The sequence below is a fragment of the Calliphora vicina genome, chromosome 1 (genome assembly GCF_958450345.1).
Source record: "Calliphora vicina chromosome 1, idCalVici1.1, whole genome shotgun sequence".
Classification (NCBI taxonomy): Eukaryota; Metazoa; Arthropoda; class Insecta; order Diptera; family Calliphoridae; genus Calliphora; species Calliphora vicina.
In genome coordinates, this window is record NC_088780.1 from 28,555,105 (window position 1) to 28,573,270 (window position 18,166).

General features: G+C 28.3%; 2 protein-coding genes across 2 annotated transcripts; one reads left to right on the forward strand and one right to left on the reverse strand.

The window, feature by feature from the left end:
* Positions 1-314: 314 nt before the first annotated feature.
* On the reverse strand, positions 315-5,021 carry osk (oskar). Its single transcript, XM_065498318.1, has 5 exons — positions 4,249-5,021; positions 2,005-2,449; positions 1,470-1,936; positions 704-1,088; positions 315-642 (listed from the first exon to the last, which is right to left on the reverse strand). Exons 1-5 carry the CDS (start codon positions 4,910-4,912, stop codon positions 540-542), a joined length of 2,064 nt encoding a protein of 687 aa, XP_065354390.1. The 5' UTR covers positions 4,913-5,021; the 3' UTR covers positions 315-539.
* A 3,252-nt stretch (positions 5,022-8,273) lies between these two features.
* On the forward strand, positions 8,274-17,514 carry ScsbetaA (Succinyl-coenzyme A synthetase beta subunit, ADP-forming). Its single transcript, XM_065505937.1, has 9 exons — positions 8,274-8,337; positions 8,453-8,537; positions 9,531-9,637; positions 12,855-13,007; positions 13,071-13,233; positions 13,303-13,573; positions 15,944-16,368; positions 16,439-16,608; positions 17,332-17,514. The coding sequence occupies exons 2-9, from the start codon at positions 8,472-8,474 to the stop codon at positions 17,342-17,344; spliced, it is 1,368 nt and encodes a 455-aa protein (XP_065362009.1). The 5' UTR covers positions 8,274-8,337; positions 8,453-8,471; the 3' UTR covers positions 17,345-17,514.
* The last annotated feature ends 652 nt before the right edge of the window (positions 17,515-18,166 follow it).

An 18,166-nucleotide genomic window follows, 5' to 3' on the forward strand; every position in this document is an offset into this window, starting at 1 on the left:
CTAGATTTTTTCTGGAGCAGACAAAAGGACAAAAATCTTATGGAAATTTTAAGAAATTTTTGTTTGAAAACCAAAAAAGCCAGCTTTTTGGTTCATTCTCTACCTAGATTAAAACTAACTTACTAAGATTCTAATACATACTAAGTTTAATTTTAGAAATAAACCTATTTAGAAAAATGTGTTTAACTAAAAAGCCCATAACGTTTCTTTAAATGAAACATATAAGCTTTTTAATTATTCTACATTTTGTATAACCTAAATTAATTAAACTAAATATTTCCTTACATTTATATGAATAATAAATAACATAAACATTTAACAAGACATATCAGGGGGACAGACACTCTCAAACGACAAACAACATAAATTAAGAACATAGAATTTTTGGATATTACTTTTAGTTAAAAACAGCGTTTTGAAATCTTTTTAAAATTATAAAAGCAGCTTAAAATCTGGATCCATTTTTTTTTTGTTTTTTTTCTATTTCGTTTATATCACATTTGAGTTTCTTTTCACAGGTTGTATGTGGTGTGTTGGTTTTAATATTCCAACTTGGATTCGATTAATTGTAAGACACGTTGGCGGCCAATTTTATTCCAAAATAGATAGGATTCGGTAGTGCCGGTGACATTTCGGGGTTCGCTGAAAAAAAAAACGAAAAAGCAGTTAGTTAAATTGTTAAAAAACTAGATAAATTACTCACTTCTGATAGCAATCGAAAAACACATGTCCTTTTTCATTCACCAAACACTTCCATATATCAATCACAACTAAATTTCTTTGTTGGCCTTCTCTCTTAATGAATTCATTAAGTCGTTCCAGCACACGTTTCGCATCATTATTGTGGCTATAGTTGGCCAAGGGAGCCAATGTTGTTAATATTGGTTTGATGCCTTTTTTCACCATGGTCAATATTAGTTCCCGAAAATCATGTTCAATTTGTATCAATTGTCTTCCCTGCATTAAATCCACCGAGCCAATATTTAAAATAATAGAGCGACGGCTATCGTTCAAGGCTCGAACGCGTTTTATGGCAGCGCCAATTGTTTGACCCGAGACACAAAGGCCGGATTGTAAAATTCGCTGATCTAAAAAGGGGCAGACAAACATACATTCCTCAATTTCTTATAAATTTATGTAAATCTGAATAGAAGCAACCTGAGCTTGTAAGTTTTTAAATAGTTTGTTGCAAATTTATTTAAGTAATGTTTTTAAAACAGTGGTCGGCACAAAGAGAATATGTAACATTACTAAATGCATTGTAATGTGGCATAAAACTAATTTTCTGATTGTGTTTTGATGTACAATTTGCCACAGTTTCCCTTCGAATAATTTTAGCGAGTTTTGCTTACATCCATCTTGTTTACGTTTGATCGCGTTTGGACCCTGGTAGTTGTGAGTGCCGACAACTGCTTTAAAAACATATTTTTTCTTCTTCCTAAGTAATCTTATCAAAAGTTTCTACTTACTTTTCTTAAATTTACATCTCAATTCCATACGGGCCATATACAAAAAGAAATCGTCTCCCAATAGTAAAAAATCCAACAAATGTGCTTCATAATCACTATCGGTATAAGCCGAATCATTTGTATACCAACTTTTGGCGGCAGGAGATGATGATCTACTTGATCTGGGCAAACCAGTCTTATATGGATTAAGGGAAGAACGTCTGTTGTCTATAGTAGCCACATTATTTACATTCTGTTGATATGGTTGCTGATGTTGCTGGAGTTGAAATAAATGATTCAAATGATTAACATTATTTTTATAGCACGGTACATCGACATTAAAATTATTTAAGGCTGAAGATGGGCCAGCATTGGTGGGTGGTAGAGGTGCTGGTTTTAATGTGGTTTGAGGAGCCTGCTCCAAATGAGGATTTTCTATAAGCTGAGAGGTTGAAGTTGGCTGTTGATGATTACAAATGCGATTAAATCTAAAAGGAGTTAGAACATAACCATTAAAGAATATGATTTTTAACTAATTTCCAAATTTAACACTTACAAATAATTACAATTATCTTGATAATAACAATTGTTTTCAAAGAAACCCTCCGAACCATCTCTGGACAAATTACTATCGGTAGATGGCAACAATTGTTGCTGTTGCTCAATTTCTATTACATTTACCGGTTCTACATAAAATTTTGTCGGATTCTGTTGTAGTCTACGACTGTTATTGTGACGCCAATTGTAGGGATGATAATTGCTGTTACGCTGACGTTCTCGATAGTAATTATGATTTCCCGTAGGTCTTTGTAAGGGTTCTGGCTGTGGTTTCTGTTGCATTACCATATCGTGTATGTGTTTTGTTTTATCCATCGGTTGAATATTGAATATTCTCGTACCTTTTTCAGTACAATAGGCTGTGACGTAGGGGATGGTTAGTAGAAATTCGGTGACATCTTCGTAAATGGGAAAGGCTAAGCCAGTTAATTTACGATAGTCGTCTGGAAAGGTATGGTTTTTTTAAATAATAAAAATAAGCTTTTTACAATGTTTGTTTAACTCAAATGTGGATTAAATTTGGCATTTATGCATACACCTGATGACAATGCAATATTATATTCGATAATTCAAAATCAATTTCGAAAATTAGAATTTGTGTTCGAAAAAATTTTCAATTATTTTAAAATAATATTATTTCATGTATAAACCTGATGGGAATTCAATATTCGAAATAAAGTTCGAAAATTTTTTGAAATTGTAAATCATGAAGATTTTTATAAAAAAAATTTTAGTTTCAATTTCTTACGTTTTACAATTTTGAACTTAAAAATTTTGAAAAAAAAAATTAAATTTCCATGCTTTTTATAAATATTTTCGAAAATTCGAATTTAAATTCGAAATATTCAGGATACTCTAATATGAAGAAAATAAATTAATAATGAAAACACAAGCCCAGTATTATGAAAATATCGCGATAATATTTTATATCACATAAATTGTATAATGTAATAGTTTAATTTAATTTAAAGTTTATTTTCTTCTTTTTGGAGAATTTAAATAAAAGTTCACAGGAAAATTCGTTTAAAAATCACTAGTTCTAGAATGACTATAACCAGAAGCATTTCAGATTCTTTGTCAACAACCATAGAACTAGTTATATCGCAACTACTGCTAAAAACACATTCTGAACAACAATATTTTGATTCTTATGAAATTGTATAGAGTTTATTAGGAACTAGTTGTTTAGAATTAATTAAACATTGGTTCTAGACTAGTTCTATAGAACACAAACTAGCTCGGAAAGAACTTCATGGAGTCATAACAAAAGTTTGAATTTTATTTTGGAGAAAAGGAAGATGAACAAAAATTAAAAGTTGATGGATTTGAACGAAAAAACAATAATTGAAAGACTAGTACTATTTAGAACCCTTCATAAGGTTTGTTAGTTATAAATCGCTTCCGCAGAACTAGTTCATAGGCTGACAATTTCAAGCAAAAATCATTGATTAGAGAACTGATTCCAGAATGATTCCAAGGAAGGGGTACTGGCTTCATAAAGATTTCATAGAACCTGTTTTGAAGGTAACAATTTCAAACAAAAATCATTTGTCGCAACGCAAAACTAGAATGAGTACTGGGGGCTAATTCTCGTATTCGTATACGAGCGAATATTTATTCATAATGATTGTGCTCGATAGCGAACGAGTTTTTACTAGTAGTGGAACTACTAGTTTAGGAACTAGATTGTTTTAAAGGTGTTTTTTTATTAATAATTTATTTTCATCAAATAATTAACTTTTGAAAAAAAAAAAACAAGTAAGTGTGCTATATTCAGCAGAGGGCCTCCAACTAAGTGTACTTTAAGAAAAATATTAAAAACAATTTTTTTAAAAAATAGGGATGAAAAAAATGGGGCGAAACAAATTTACATTGAAAAAAATTTCGAGTGAAAAATCTAGGTAGTAGCGGTTTTTTATTATATATCAGCCATTTGTGGGCGATTTTATCGTTTTTAATTTGATGCATCAATCACGTATTTAAGTTATTCGGAAAGTTGTTGAACATGGCTATATCGACCCCACTATCTCGTTAACTGGATGCAATAGTATTCAGCCCAATTATGAATAAAAATTTCCCGGGGAACAAACTCCCGCGGAAGTTTTTATTCATAATTGGGCTGATTATTAGTAAACCTTAATAATAGTGTCGCTTGTAAATTTTATAAAATCGAAGACACGTGTTAAACTAATATCATTAGCAAACTTCTTAGAATAACAAAAAAAAAATAGAAACAACTTACCCCGAATTTGCGAAATGGTCATACCCTCTTGAGCACGTGCTGTCAAAATGCTACGTATTTCCGAATTCAAATCGGGATACTCTTCACGTAACTCCAGAAACGTCAAATCCGTTACAGTCATTGCGTCTCCGTAAATATTAGTCGTCGAAGAGGTGGTGGTACTTTGTATAACGTGTATTTCCTCCTCAAAACACCTATAAATATTCTCATCAGTTTGTTGGCCAAAATCTTCCGTTGCCGATGTCTTCGCCTTGGCTATCAACGTGGTGGACAACAACTTGGCAACAATTTCAACTTTACGACCGTATTTACGAGGGCCCTTACAATCGTTGACGGTCGTAGTGTTGTTTCTGTTGGCGCGTTGTTGTGGTGTGATCAGTTTTTGGAATTTTGTATTGAACGATTTACAATAGACGGTGGTACGTTGTATAAAGGAATACTCCTTGCAAAAGTGTTTGCCAAACCATCTATTTGAGTTTAGCTGACAGTGGCAAAAACACTTTTCCTCCTGAGATGTTGATTGTTCTTTGTGGCCTTTGGTGGTAGGATGTTTTTGCCGCCAACGTTGTAGACACGTGGTTATGTGTTCTTTCAGTGCTGCTAGGCTGCAACCGTTCGAAACGCTGTTAAATTTCGTTTTAAACGTTGTGGTTGTTGTTGACATTGCATTCTTTGATAACGATCGCTGATCATTCGTAATTGTAATCAACGATGTAATTGATGCTCACACAACTGAATGGAATTTTGATTTTATTGTTCTTTTTTAGTTTTTGTAATTTATTTGCTTGTAGTAAATAAATGTAACGGTTTATTTAGTTGTTTTTTTTTTTTTTTTTTTTTTTTTTGTTCAATGAGTTCATGGAAACATAGCTGCCAGATGAATTTGAGGAAAAATGGGCAAAATGGTGGGGAACACAAGAAATGGGTTTAATTTTTTATAATTCAGAAAATTCAAAATTAGAAACTATTCTAAAGAGTTTCATTCTTTCACATGTAGATAATTGTATCATATATTTTATTTCATATACATATTTTATTTTTGAATTCAACATTTCGATTTAATTTTACTTTTTCTTTTAATTTTGACCTTCTTGGTATAACAAATTAATGGTTTATTTAGTAGTTGGTCAATGCCATAATTTGATAATTGCAATTACATATAAAAATTTTCACTGTTTAAATGTCTTTAGGTTACTAATTTAAAAAATCGACAAAATCCGCATCAATTTTAAAATCTGGCAGCTTTTAAGTAAAATTAAAGAGAGAGTATTCAGAATGAATGAAAGAAATCAGTGATGGAAAATCAGTAATTCATATGTGGACCAAAAATAATAGTGCTGTGTGGTACTTTGGTACACGATAGTGTTTAAATTATATTTACGACACAATGTGCCAATTTTAAAATTAATTAAAACAACATTTTTTGCCAATAACTTACGTGAAAATTAATAAAATGAACGCAACATAATTCATTTAATAGTTTTTTAATTATAGTTTTTATATATAAATTTTTAAAAAATTAATCTTAAAATTAGCGGGCTTCATATTAATTTTATTTAATAAATTACATATTTATTAAATTATACGTCTAAAAAGTATGTTACATTTATATTCAACATATTTACCACTTTCTAATTCTACAATCACAGCAACTCTGTTGTATACACCACTAGCTAAAGAGTTGCCACATCTTATTTACGCAAGGTTGCCACATTAACGTCTGCTTTACAACTTTGCCAACAGTGATGCTAACTTTGTTCTTTTTAAAGCCAAAAGTAGCTTAATTTTGTTATTGCCAACTTTTGTACTACAATGTCACAAAATACAGAGGTTACAATTTCGTTTCTAAAAATCCATAATCTAATGGAAAGAGAAATATACAATAATTTTTGTATCTTATTCAGTGATGTTAACTTTTTAATTTCGATTACCGTACAGCCCAAAAAAAATTACCGTTTTTTAGGTAAAATTACCGTATCCAAAGTTTTGTACAAAAATAATAATATTTTCTTATTGAAAAAACACAACTTTTCAGGAAAGCCAAAAAACAGTTTTTTTCGCGTATTACTTGAGTTATTAAAATTCGGTATGCTACAATTATTATTTTAAAGCAACTATTGAATCTCACATATAATTGGTTTTTAAAATTTTGCATTATTGGGGACTTTATGATAGATAGAGGGTTTTTCTTCTCATAATATTCAATGTGTATGTATACAAATGATAAGATAGAGGATTTTGCATTTTGATAGAATTAAATTATTTTGATTTCATTTATACCATCTGTCAGTTATTAACGTGATTTATTTAAGATAACGGCTAATAATACAACATAAGATAAAAAACACTTTAAAAGTAGACACTTTTTTAAGCAAACTCCAACTTTAACAATTTATTTTTATGCCATGGAAATTATATTTTCGAAAAACAAAAAGGTAAAATATTTTCATGGGAATTCATTTTTTTAATGATTGAAAAATTTAAAATTCATGTTCAGCATTCAAAAATTAGTAAGAAAACATGAATTGCAAGAAGAAATTATTCCAAATAAAAATTTGAAAATTAATTATTTGAAAAGATAGAGACTTTTGCATTCGGAAAAAATTAATTGTATAACATAGAGAAATAACAAAAATGCAAATAAAAAGCAAAACACAATATGTTTGTAAGAAATTCACACCATAGAAGAGGGCTGTTTTATTGAACATTTTACCATCAAAAAGTAATTTTCGTGAATATCAAAGATAGAGGGTTTTGAATATAGGACCAAGTTTTTAAAACAGCAGAACCCATTTTTATCAAGATCTTTTATTTGCCTTATAAGCATAAATTCCTATCAATTTCATTAAATTTATTCATTTGAACAGCTTCTGGGAAAAGCAAAACTAATTGAATTACAGAAATATTGGTATCGAATAATTGGGGATTTATTACGTCAATGTTTCAAATAAATGTTTGCAATCAGTTTTTAATACTAATTTGTATGTTGAAATATCCATTCCTGGGAAACTTGCTATTACTTTACCGCCTAGATATATTTTGTCTAGCGGTAGTTGGTTATCATCATCCTCAAAATTTTATGATTATTTTAATGAGAAATATGTATGTATATCATATGTAGACCCATTATGGAAATATTACTTTTGGGATATAATTCTTAAAAATTTAAACTTTTTAAAATTACCGTACAAATGTAGAAATTACCTGCCTACCGTACGGAGGTCTAAATTACCGTACAATACGGTAATTACCGTACGGTTAACATCACTGATCTTATTTATTGTGAGTAAAAGTAAATCACAGTAAAAATATAAAGAAAAGGCAGTTTAAAAGAAATATAAGACTGTGTTATCTTCTGTCTCCTAACATCTCTGTAGGCTTTGTGACAATTTCCATAGAACTAAATAAATCTGTATAAATAACCACCAGGGAAGCTGGAAATATATACTAAAAAATTTGTTGATGGAAAACACAATTAATATAAAATTAGAAAAATGCAACCATAATAAATAAAAAAGCAAATTATGCTCCAAAAAGACCATATATATTCTAAAAAGTCCCAATATGTATTAAATATGCTATAAAAACTTAATAAAAAAAATTAAGCCGCAGTAGTAAATGTTTATTTTTACATGTGCACAAATCAAGTATTTGAATCCTTTATTATTATTTATTTATTTCAACAATAATCCGTTATAAATTTCTACTTAAAAATAGTTTACATAAAAAACTTAATTATAAACTGAATTATTTATGAAATAATTATTATTTAAAATATTATAAATAAAATTTAACAAAGTCAAAACTTTAACTCCAACATATTATATTTTAAAACATTAATAGATAATTATTCCCTAATTGATATCAGTTCAATTAGAAACTTCATAAGAATAGCTATATAATTAACTATAATATGAAATGGCAACACTAAACAAAACGCTTAATTTACCGCTATATTTTTTTTTAAAATCGCTGAATTTAACAAGATAATCGCTAACTAACCTACACTTGTTGCCAACCAGATGTCATTCGACAATTGCAATTGGTCTCATTCGAAAATCATTCTTCTTGACGTTTAGTTTTTTTACGGTACGAAAGCTTTGAAAATTTTTTCATTTCATTAGTTGAAAATTTTATTTTGTATTATTAAAACGCGTAATAAATAACTAATAATTTATATATTTTTAATAATATTTTCCAATAGAATCTTACCAAAAAGAGAAATGGCATCATTGATAGCACGCACCGGTGTTGTAGCCGAAATTATTAATCAAAAAGTTGGCCAAAAGGTATTAAAATAGATAAAAATAAAATTATTGCAAAAAAAAAAATTATAAACTTTTTACATAATTGGCGAAATTTCATTGAAAAAAACCATGAATCAGCTCAAGGGGACAAGTGTATAAAGGGAAGTGGTTAAATAAAGTGATAAAGAAGTAAAAAACTAATATTTTGGTTTAATTAAATGGAAAAAACTATAATAAAATGATAAAATTAATTGTGACGTAACATAAAGAAAAAAATTTTCTCATGGAATTTATTTATGTGTTGCCATTCTTTCTATTTTCTTTCGAAATTGATTCAATTTATTAAGAGAAGGGGGAGGAGAAATGTGCAGTGTGCTTTTTGTTGTTGGTTGTTTACGTACGGAAAAGTGAAGGTACTTTTTTGTGTACATATACACAAAAAAAAATCGTTTTACAGATTGCTGATCAAGGTGATGGTCAATAATCAATTTAAACCTTGTACCGAAATAAAACAAAAAAATGTTTAAAAATAAACCCAGATTACTTTTAATTTGCAAAGTTTCTAAACTATTTTCGTCATACATATGTATATTTATGTGTATGTACAACACAAACTTTAATATTCTTATCACTTTTACCGGCAATTTCTTGATTTGCTGCTCCATATTTGACGTCACTTAATAAAATTTACTTGATTTTTGAAGATCGGTTAGGCATATGACTCATTTTATGCTGCTAATCGCGTGACTTGTTTTGTTGTTTAGGTTCTGTTGTCGTGGTATTTGTTATTTTTGTTTGGTTTAGATCAGGCTTTTTTTGTTTTTATTTGTTTTAAGATTATCATATTATTTATGCCGCATTTTTTGTATAATAACCTTGAATGTTTGTATGGTAACAATTTTTTCTTTAGATTTCGGAAGATTTTGCTGTGTATTTTTATTTAAATGGGGTTTTTCTTTTTTAAGCTGTTATTTTTGAAATAATAACAATAATTTCAATTATTTTCATTAATTTTTTTACAATTTGTTTTTCTAGATTTTGGGTTCAGTTGTCGCTGCTCAAAGCCAACAAAAGCGTAACTTAAACGTCCAAGAACATGTCTCCTATACACTTCTTAATGGTGCCGGCATTGCAACACCAAAGTGAGTATAGAATTGATTTTTTTTTTTTAAAAAATTGATTTATAAAATTTGTTAATTATATTAGTTCATTATTCAGTTAATTGTTAAATTCTTTTCCTTAGAGAAACCGTTTTATTCACGATGAGTCGAAAAAATTTGTAGGAAAAACACTCGCGAAACAGGCCTTAAATTTTAATAATTTCAAATAATACAAAAAATGGCAGAATGGACTAATTCAGTTCTTGAACGTAAAATCATTTATAGGTATTTCCTATAATAATAATTAAACATTAATTAAAAGGGCTTTAAAAAAATGTTTTATAAACCGGTTTCGCAAAAAATTTGAATTTTTTGGTGATGTATACTAATATAAAGATCAATAACTTTTAAAATGTGCAATAGCTATTAAAAATATTAATACCAGTGGGAAAAATTTTATTTTTGTTTATAAAAATTATAATTTTTTCTATAACCTTTTTTATTTTCTGTCACTTTGCACTATTTTTCGTAAACAAATAAGCCAGTGTTGCCAATTTTCTGTCATATCCGTCAACAAAGTAACCAAATAATAGTGAAACGAATAACGACTATCGGTTTTTAATTTGAAAATTATTGGACATTGACCACCACTTTCTTAGTCTATGGTTATTTTTTTATAGTGACGATAACCAGATATTGAGAAAATGGGGGTTAGACTACGAAATATATTTCAGAAGTTCCTAGCTTATAACTTAAGCAGAACATCGAATTAATTAGTTCAATTTTATTAATTCACTTAAATCTAAATTCGGAATTAAAAACATATCACTCATTCCATAAATCCATTTTCATTCATATTGGAATTAATTCATAACAGAATTCATTTAACATTTGAATGATTCTATTTTTGTTAATTAAATTTTTTTTATTCATTCAATTTGTTTATAGTAATTTTTTCAAATGAATTAAGAAAATTAACTTAAGCCGATTTCTAATATATGTATGTATTTGAATTGAAAAAGATTTAATCATTCAACATATTTTACACAGATACGAAACAAATCACAGTTCTCAAAAAAGTAATATCGAACCGTGTGGTTATTTTGACGTTCTATAACTACTTTTCAATGGTTGTCACTTCGCTTTAAAAACAATTTTATAAAAAATAAAAATGTCCTTAATGTCTAAAATTTGTTAAAAACTGTAAAAGAGGTGATTTTAGAATCGGGTATACAATTTTTTAACAAACATTTTCAGTTATCGACTTCTTACTATCTTGTCAAAATAATAAACATTTAATGATTGCAACAAAAAAAAAACAAATAAATTAAATTACACAGCACCATGCATTGTACTTTATTCTAATTGATATGATGATGTTTTATTTGTCTATTTAATTAAAACCAAAAACAAATAACGAATTTTTTATAAAAATGCCTTGAAATTGATATTGAAATTTGGGTTTTTGTGCACTTGACATCAAATTTAAATATCAATGAACTAAACTGTAAAAAAAAACTTTGCCAAAAATCGCAAAATCAGCAAAGAAAAAAACGAAAACTTTCTTTTTATAACACAAAAATAAACAAAATAAAACTGACCTTTGAACACTTAAAGAAAATAAAAGACAAATTATAAAATCATTCACATTACAGATGGCTAGACTTGGAAGCTAGTATACACATTTGATGATTATATTTTTTAAATTGTATTTAGCTTTTTATTTGTTTACTAATAATTGCCATTTGCTATGAAAGTAATTAATCAAAGAATCTATAGTAGTAACTAGTTTAGGGGTTATCAGTAAACATACAAATGTTTTTAAATAGAATAAACAATAATTGTAATCACAATGTGCATTAAAAGAGCAAGGCAAATAATTAATGGCCAGAAAGAAGTGCAGTTTACTTTGCAATTATCATTTATATGATAATATAAAGTAGAAAATCACATCTATAATAATTTTTTAAAAACGTAATACATATTTCTGTTAGTTTGTTTTTATATTAGTGTTACTTTTATTTAATATAATGTTTATATTTTGTTTAGAAAATTCTTAAATTTAGTGAAATTAAAATAGAAACTAGCAAGTCAACGAACACAGACCCAGTTTTATTTTATGGTAGCTATACTATCTTATATATGAAATTCAAAACATATTTTATTAAGTTTAATACGTGTGCTTTTATTAAGTATTTAATTACAAGTACTTAGAAATAGTTTATGTTTTTTTCATTAAGAATTTACTAACTATAACTATAAAACAAATGATTTATTATGCAATCTGAAATAACTGTTTGCCTAAACAACGTCACGTTGTGCTTTTTTATTAATTTAATATCTTATCTTAATACGTAAAAGTGGTTTTATTGTTTATTTAAACAATTCATGAATCAACTTAACTTTTTTTGTATTATGAAACCATTTTAGTTTCCCATAGTGATAAAGATCCATTTGTTGACAATTTTTTAAAAGTAAACGAAAATTGATAAAAGTTTTTTTGACATTTCTATGTAGTTTTCAAGATTTATACTTTGAAAGGTTCTGGAGAACCTCCCAGATAATCATATATAGAGAGTCAACTTAGTAACAGTTATTTTTTTTTGTATTTCCTTAACTCCCTAATGCAGTTTTTAAAAATCAACACGTTCTAAAAACTTTTTTTTATCGTCCTTCCATCTCAACTAATTGATCGTCTGTCCATCTGTCTATTGAAATCAACTTTCCGAAGTCCCCAAATAATTTACATAAATGATTGATACATCAATATATCCGCAATAGTCCTGGTTCGGTTGCAATTTAAAATCGGGAAAAACGACTAAAAACTATTTTACACAAAAAACGAGTTTTTTGGAAATATTTTATTCCAGTTTTTATAATTTTTGTTAAAATAATTGAACTGATTCTTTTTACTGATTAAATTTTCTTAAAAATGCGATGTTAAGACCACAAATAAATATTTTCCATTAAATCAAATTTCAACAATTTGTTTTTCTAACTTGATTTAATTTCATAATTTCTAATGTTATTTGAACTTTAAAATCATTTAGCAAATAAGAAAGTGCGCGGCTTATCTTTATTATGGCATTAAAAACATAAGTGCAAAGGTTTTTGAAATCATACTGTCTCACGCGTCCAATTAAAATACCGCAAAATTATGGCCTGATAAAGAAGCAAACAATTTAAAATGATATTTGAAAACAAAATTAATATTTTATTTCAGCATATTTAATATTTTTTTTTATTATTTTACTTATAGATTCGGTGTAGCCTCATCCGGCAAGGAAGCCGGTGATATTGCCAAAAAACTAAACACCAACAACTTGGTGTTGAAAGCTCAAGTTTTGGCTGGTGGTCGTGGTAAGGGTGCTTTCAAGAATGGTTTGAAAGGTGGTGTACGTCTAGTCAATGAGTAGGTTTTAATAGCATATCTTTCTTATTACCACATTATACAATAAAAATTATTTTGTTAAAGTCCCAAAGAAGCCGAAGAAATTGCCAGCAAAATGGTCAATCAACTTTTGGTTACCAAACAAACTGGCGCCGCTGGCCGTTTGTGTAAAAAGGTTATGGTGGCTGAACGCAAATTCCCCAGACGTGAATTCTATTTTGCCGTTATGATGGAAAGAGCATTCAATGTAGGTTTTTTTGTGTGGTACTTTTTAAAAGAAATAACTTTTAATGTAACAATAATGGTTTTGTTTTAGGGTCCCGTTGTTATTGCTTCCTCCCAAGGTGGTGTCAACATTGAAGAAGTCGCTGCCGAAAATCCCGATGCCATTATCTATGAACCTATTGACATTAAGAAGGGTTTAACCAAAGAACAAGCCGCTCGTGTTGTTCAAAAAGTCGGCTTGGGCGAACCCAAACATGCTGAGGACACTGTCAACATGTTGCTTAATATGTACAAATTATTTTTGGAAAAGGATGCTTTACTAATTGAAATCAATCCTTATGCTGAGGATGCTATTGAGGGCTGTAAGTATTTAAGGGTTTTTGAAGGATGGAATACGAGTATATTTAAATGTGTTTTTGCAAATTAAGGGGGTAATTTTTGTAAACAAATGTTCTCATACATTTCTGAATATTTTATACCTTTCACCATGAGTGAGTGGTAAGAGTATATATAAGTTTGTCATTCCGTTGTAATATCTACACTTTTCATTTGCGATCTCATATATAACGGAGTCGATATGTTCATAACCGTCTGTCTGTTGAAATCAGCTTTACGAAGCCCCCAAATAACTGATACATCAATATATCCGTAATAGTACTGGTTCGGTTGCTATTTAATTTCGGGAAAATCGGCCCACAAATGGCTGAAATATAAACAAACAAAAATCACTATTATCTCAATTTGTTCTATTATGAGCGTCAAAAGTGAAGAAAATGGAAAACATTAGAGTAGGGCCTAAACTTTTTTTTAGAACCGAACCTTATATTCGGCTTAATCTACAACAAACAAAAGTCTTTGTATCTTCCTTAGCACTGGAATAATCATTTTTTTATGTTTTCGGATTTTTTGCTAAGATTAACCAGACAATATTGACTTGCTTAAACTAGCAAACCGAAAAACAAAATTCGTAGATTAAACTCAATTTAATCTTCAAGTCAAAAACAAAACAAATTTTTAACCTAATTTTTTTTCACCAAAACTTGTTTAACCAAAAAAAATAAAAATTTATTATTTTTCAACAAAAAAAAATTTCTTTTAACAAAAATTATTTCAAACGATAAAAAAAATTTCAAGAAAAAATTTGTCATCTAAAATTTTATTCACCAAAAAAGTGTGTTTCTTTGAAAAAAAATTGTTATAAATATTTTCAATATTTATTTTTATGTATTGGTGGAAGATATATAAGATTCGGCACAGTCGAATCTTACTTGTTTTTTTTAAAATTTTAAAATTTTACCAAAAAAATATCTTACATAAAAAAAATATTGTAAAACTAAAATTGTTTAAGTTTAAATTTATGTCAAATCTCACAACTAATGATTTTCATTGTTTGTTTTTTTTTCCAAATTTATTTTTCTAATTTTGAATTTTGCAACACAAACAAACAATTTGTATAGACAATTTATGTGGTAATCATTTAAATGCTCAAGGTATTATTTTGTAAAAGTAAAACCAGACATTTATTTGAAATTTAATTTAAAATTTCTTTCTTAAAAATTTCTTCAAACTCTTTTCTTTTTACAAATCTCCCAGTTCTATAAACCGAATCCGTGTAACATTTTCGTTTTAAAATGAATTCACATAATTTGATGTTCTGTAAATCGAATACATACATATCGTACAAATCGTCCGATTTGCAGAACATCAATTTGAAATCACTTGTTTTATAAAACAGGTGGGAAAATAAGATCCTTATAGTTTTCTATACAAATTTTTTAAGAAACTTTTCGTTTGTGTTACTAAATATGGCTTTCATTTGTATAATTTCTTTATATTTTTTTTGAATTGGTTATAAAAACATTCTTGTAATTTTAATGCACATTTCATTTTATTTCATTGCAATACCTTCCATTCATGTGACGACCATTTGAACAGCCTGTAAGTAGTGTTTTCAAAACTTGATTCTTTGAATCAAAAGTAGTAATTGCTTTTTTGTACAAACGCTTTTATATGTTTTAAATAATTTTAATATTTTTCAACTTCCTTTAATAATTTTTAGTATTTTATATTTCTTAATGGTTTTTGAAATATTTGTAACCTGAGTTTCGAATTATTTAATTCAATTATTCAATAAAATCTTAATTCAGAATTAAAAATCATTTCATAAAATCATTCACTACATAGCAAATAATTCATTCATTGTTGAATTAATTCTTCATGGAATTAATTCATAATAAAATTCATTCAATTTAATTCTTTAATGGAATGGATAAGAGAAAAATTTAAAATTGAATTAAGAATTAATTCTTTCGAACTTTTTGTTTGTAACTAACAATATAATAAAACAATTTAACTCAATTTGAACTCTAGGTTGTGGGTAAAAAGCAAAGTTTCGTCAAAACATTCTTTGTGAAATAATTGCTTTTTTGAGAAAAGCTTTTTTTCTTAGCTTCACAAATCGAAAATTTAGAATTTGATAAATTCAGTAATTTTAGATAAGGCAACATTTTATTGCCTTTATTTTTCACTTTATTTTATATATTTATTTATTTTTCTACTATTTTGCTATAACATTAACTTCAAATCTATTTAAAACTCTTCCCTCTTCACTATTTCTTTACATACTTAATACATATTTATTAATTAATGGCTTTTTTGCACAAACGCTAAAATAGTTTTTCCCTTCATATTCAATAAAATCCTAAATAAAACTTTCCTATAATACCACACAGTCTTTGCTCTGGATGCCAAATTCCGTTTCGATGACAACGGTGAGTTCCGTCAAAAGGAATTGTTTGCCATGCGCGATTGGACTCAAGAGGATCCCAAAGAAGTTGAAGCTGCCAAATTCGATTTGAACTACATTGCTTTGGATGGTACCATCGGTTGTATGGTGAATGGTGCTGGTTTGGCCATGGCCACCATGGATATTATTAAGTTGTACGGTGGTGATCCAGCCAATTTCTTGGATGTTGGTGGCGGTGCCACTGCACAGGCTGTGAAAGAAGCTTTCAAGATTATCACTTCCGATCCCAAGGTGTTGTGCATTTTGGTGAACATTTTCGGTGGTATTATGCGTTGTGATGTTATTGCTGAGGGTATTATTGCTGCTGCCAAGGATTTAAATATGAAAATGCCCATTGTTGTCAGATTGCAGGTGTGTAATGCACGATTTTTTTATAATTGTCTTAAAATTTATATATAAAACCTATTTTTTAAATTAACAGGGCACCAAAGTAAATGAGGCTCGTGAATTGATTAGGAAATCTGGCTTGAGAATTATTCCCCGTCACGATTTAGATGAAGCTGCCAATTTATCGGTACATTTGGCCAAGATTGTTGAGTTGGCCCGTGAAGTTAAAATGGATGTTAGCTTCGAAATTCCCGACAGCGCCAAGTAGAGATTTTTTACTTAATTTTTCTCTCTCTCTCACTGTCTCTCATTGTTTCTTAAAAAAAAACACCCAATACTGCTACTACTATTACATCAGAAATCGGCAAAACCATATAGTTGTTAATATAACGAAACATTTACATTAATTAACATCATTTAACACTTTGGAATACTAGTGTTTTGCAAAAAATTAAAAAAATACGTTTAAATTACTAACTACAAACTGATATTGAAGCTTAAAAAGCCTTTAAATATAATAAAATTAAATTATAAATTAAAATCTCAAGCACAATTTATAAATTAGTAAACAAAATTTTAAGGCACTATTGGAAAATCTAAATGTAAATTGTATATGTAATTGTTATCACATGTTACTACGAAAAATATCTTATTTATTATTAGTATTGCAAAACATTTAAGAACATTTTTGGTTGGTATTTCTCTAGTATGTATTGATTAGTGGTTTTTCTTTTAAATTATTATTTTACTATTATTTAATTATTTTATTACTATTCTTTATACACTATTTTCGCTTTCAAAGCATCATTTTATTGTATATTTTTTTTTTTGTTTCTCTACTTTATTATTTTCTCTATTTTTAGTTATAATTTACACATACAAAAATTACACCATCTTAAACATAAAATACCTCTTAAAAACCAAAACAAAACCATTATTTTTTTTTGTTATTGTTATTCTAATTAATTTGTTTTCTTTTTTTGCTAGGGGCGTCAATTAGTAATCCCTGTAATTGAATCTTATGGCTCCTTGTTTTAAATATTCCAATTTGGAGCTTTCAATATAATTTTTTTTTTACATTTTGGCAAGAACATTACAAATTCATTTTATTATCATTATGAAACATTTTATTCAAATATAACATAAAATATTAATCTTAATTAACTAAAATTCGTTGCAGGAGATGTATGGATGGCTTTTCATTATACAAGTAATGTGAAATAAAAAGAAAAAATAATGAACCCAAGACAAGCAGACATATTCTGAAAAGCGCATATCGCTTAAATCAAACAGGTGTTCTGACAAACGAAAACGATAGAAATTTGGTGTTTTCAAAACATGTTGAAATGCTGCGTTTTCCAGAACGTTGGCGATAATCATAATTGTAAAATAACAAATTTATAGACAACTTGTCACTATATTAAGCTGGATGCATCAATGAAATATTCATCTTAAAGAACTAAATTTTTTCACTCTAAATTACATGAAATGGATGTGGTGCTACAGACCAGTTATGATAACGGTACTCATGTACGTTCCCACGACTATTGAATCTTCGCTCCGGGACGACCAGAGTCTACTCGGCCAAAGATTTTCAAAGCTGTTACAACCGAAAATATTTTAAGACAGCAGACTTGGCTGTTACTCGAAAATTAATATATTCGAAAAGATTTCCTTTTCGAATCGAATTAGGGAGTAACTCCTCTGTTGCAACAATGACACTGACGAACAGATATAGCGCTGTCTCACATTCCGTTCCGAGATGGATTCGATTCCGTAGTTACTATTCTAATAGATTTTTAAGCCCGTCACAGAATTCCAT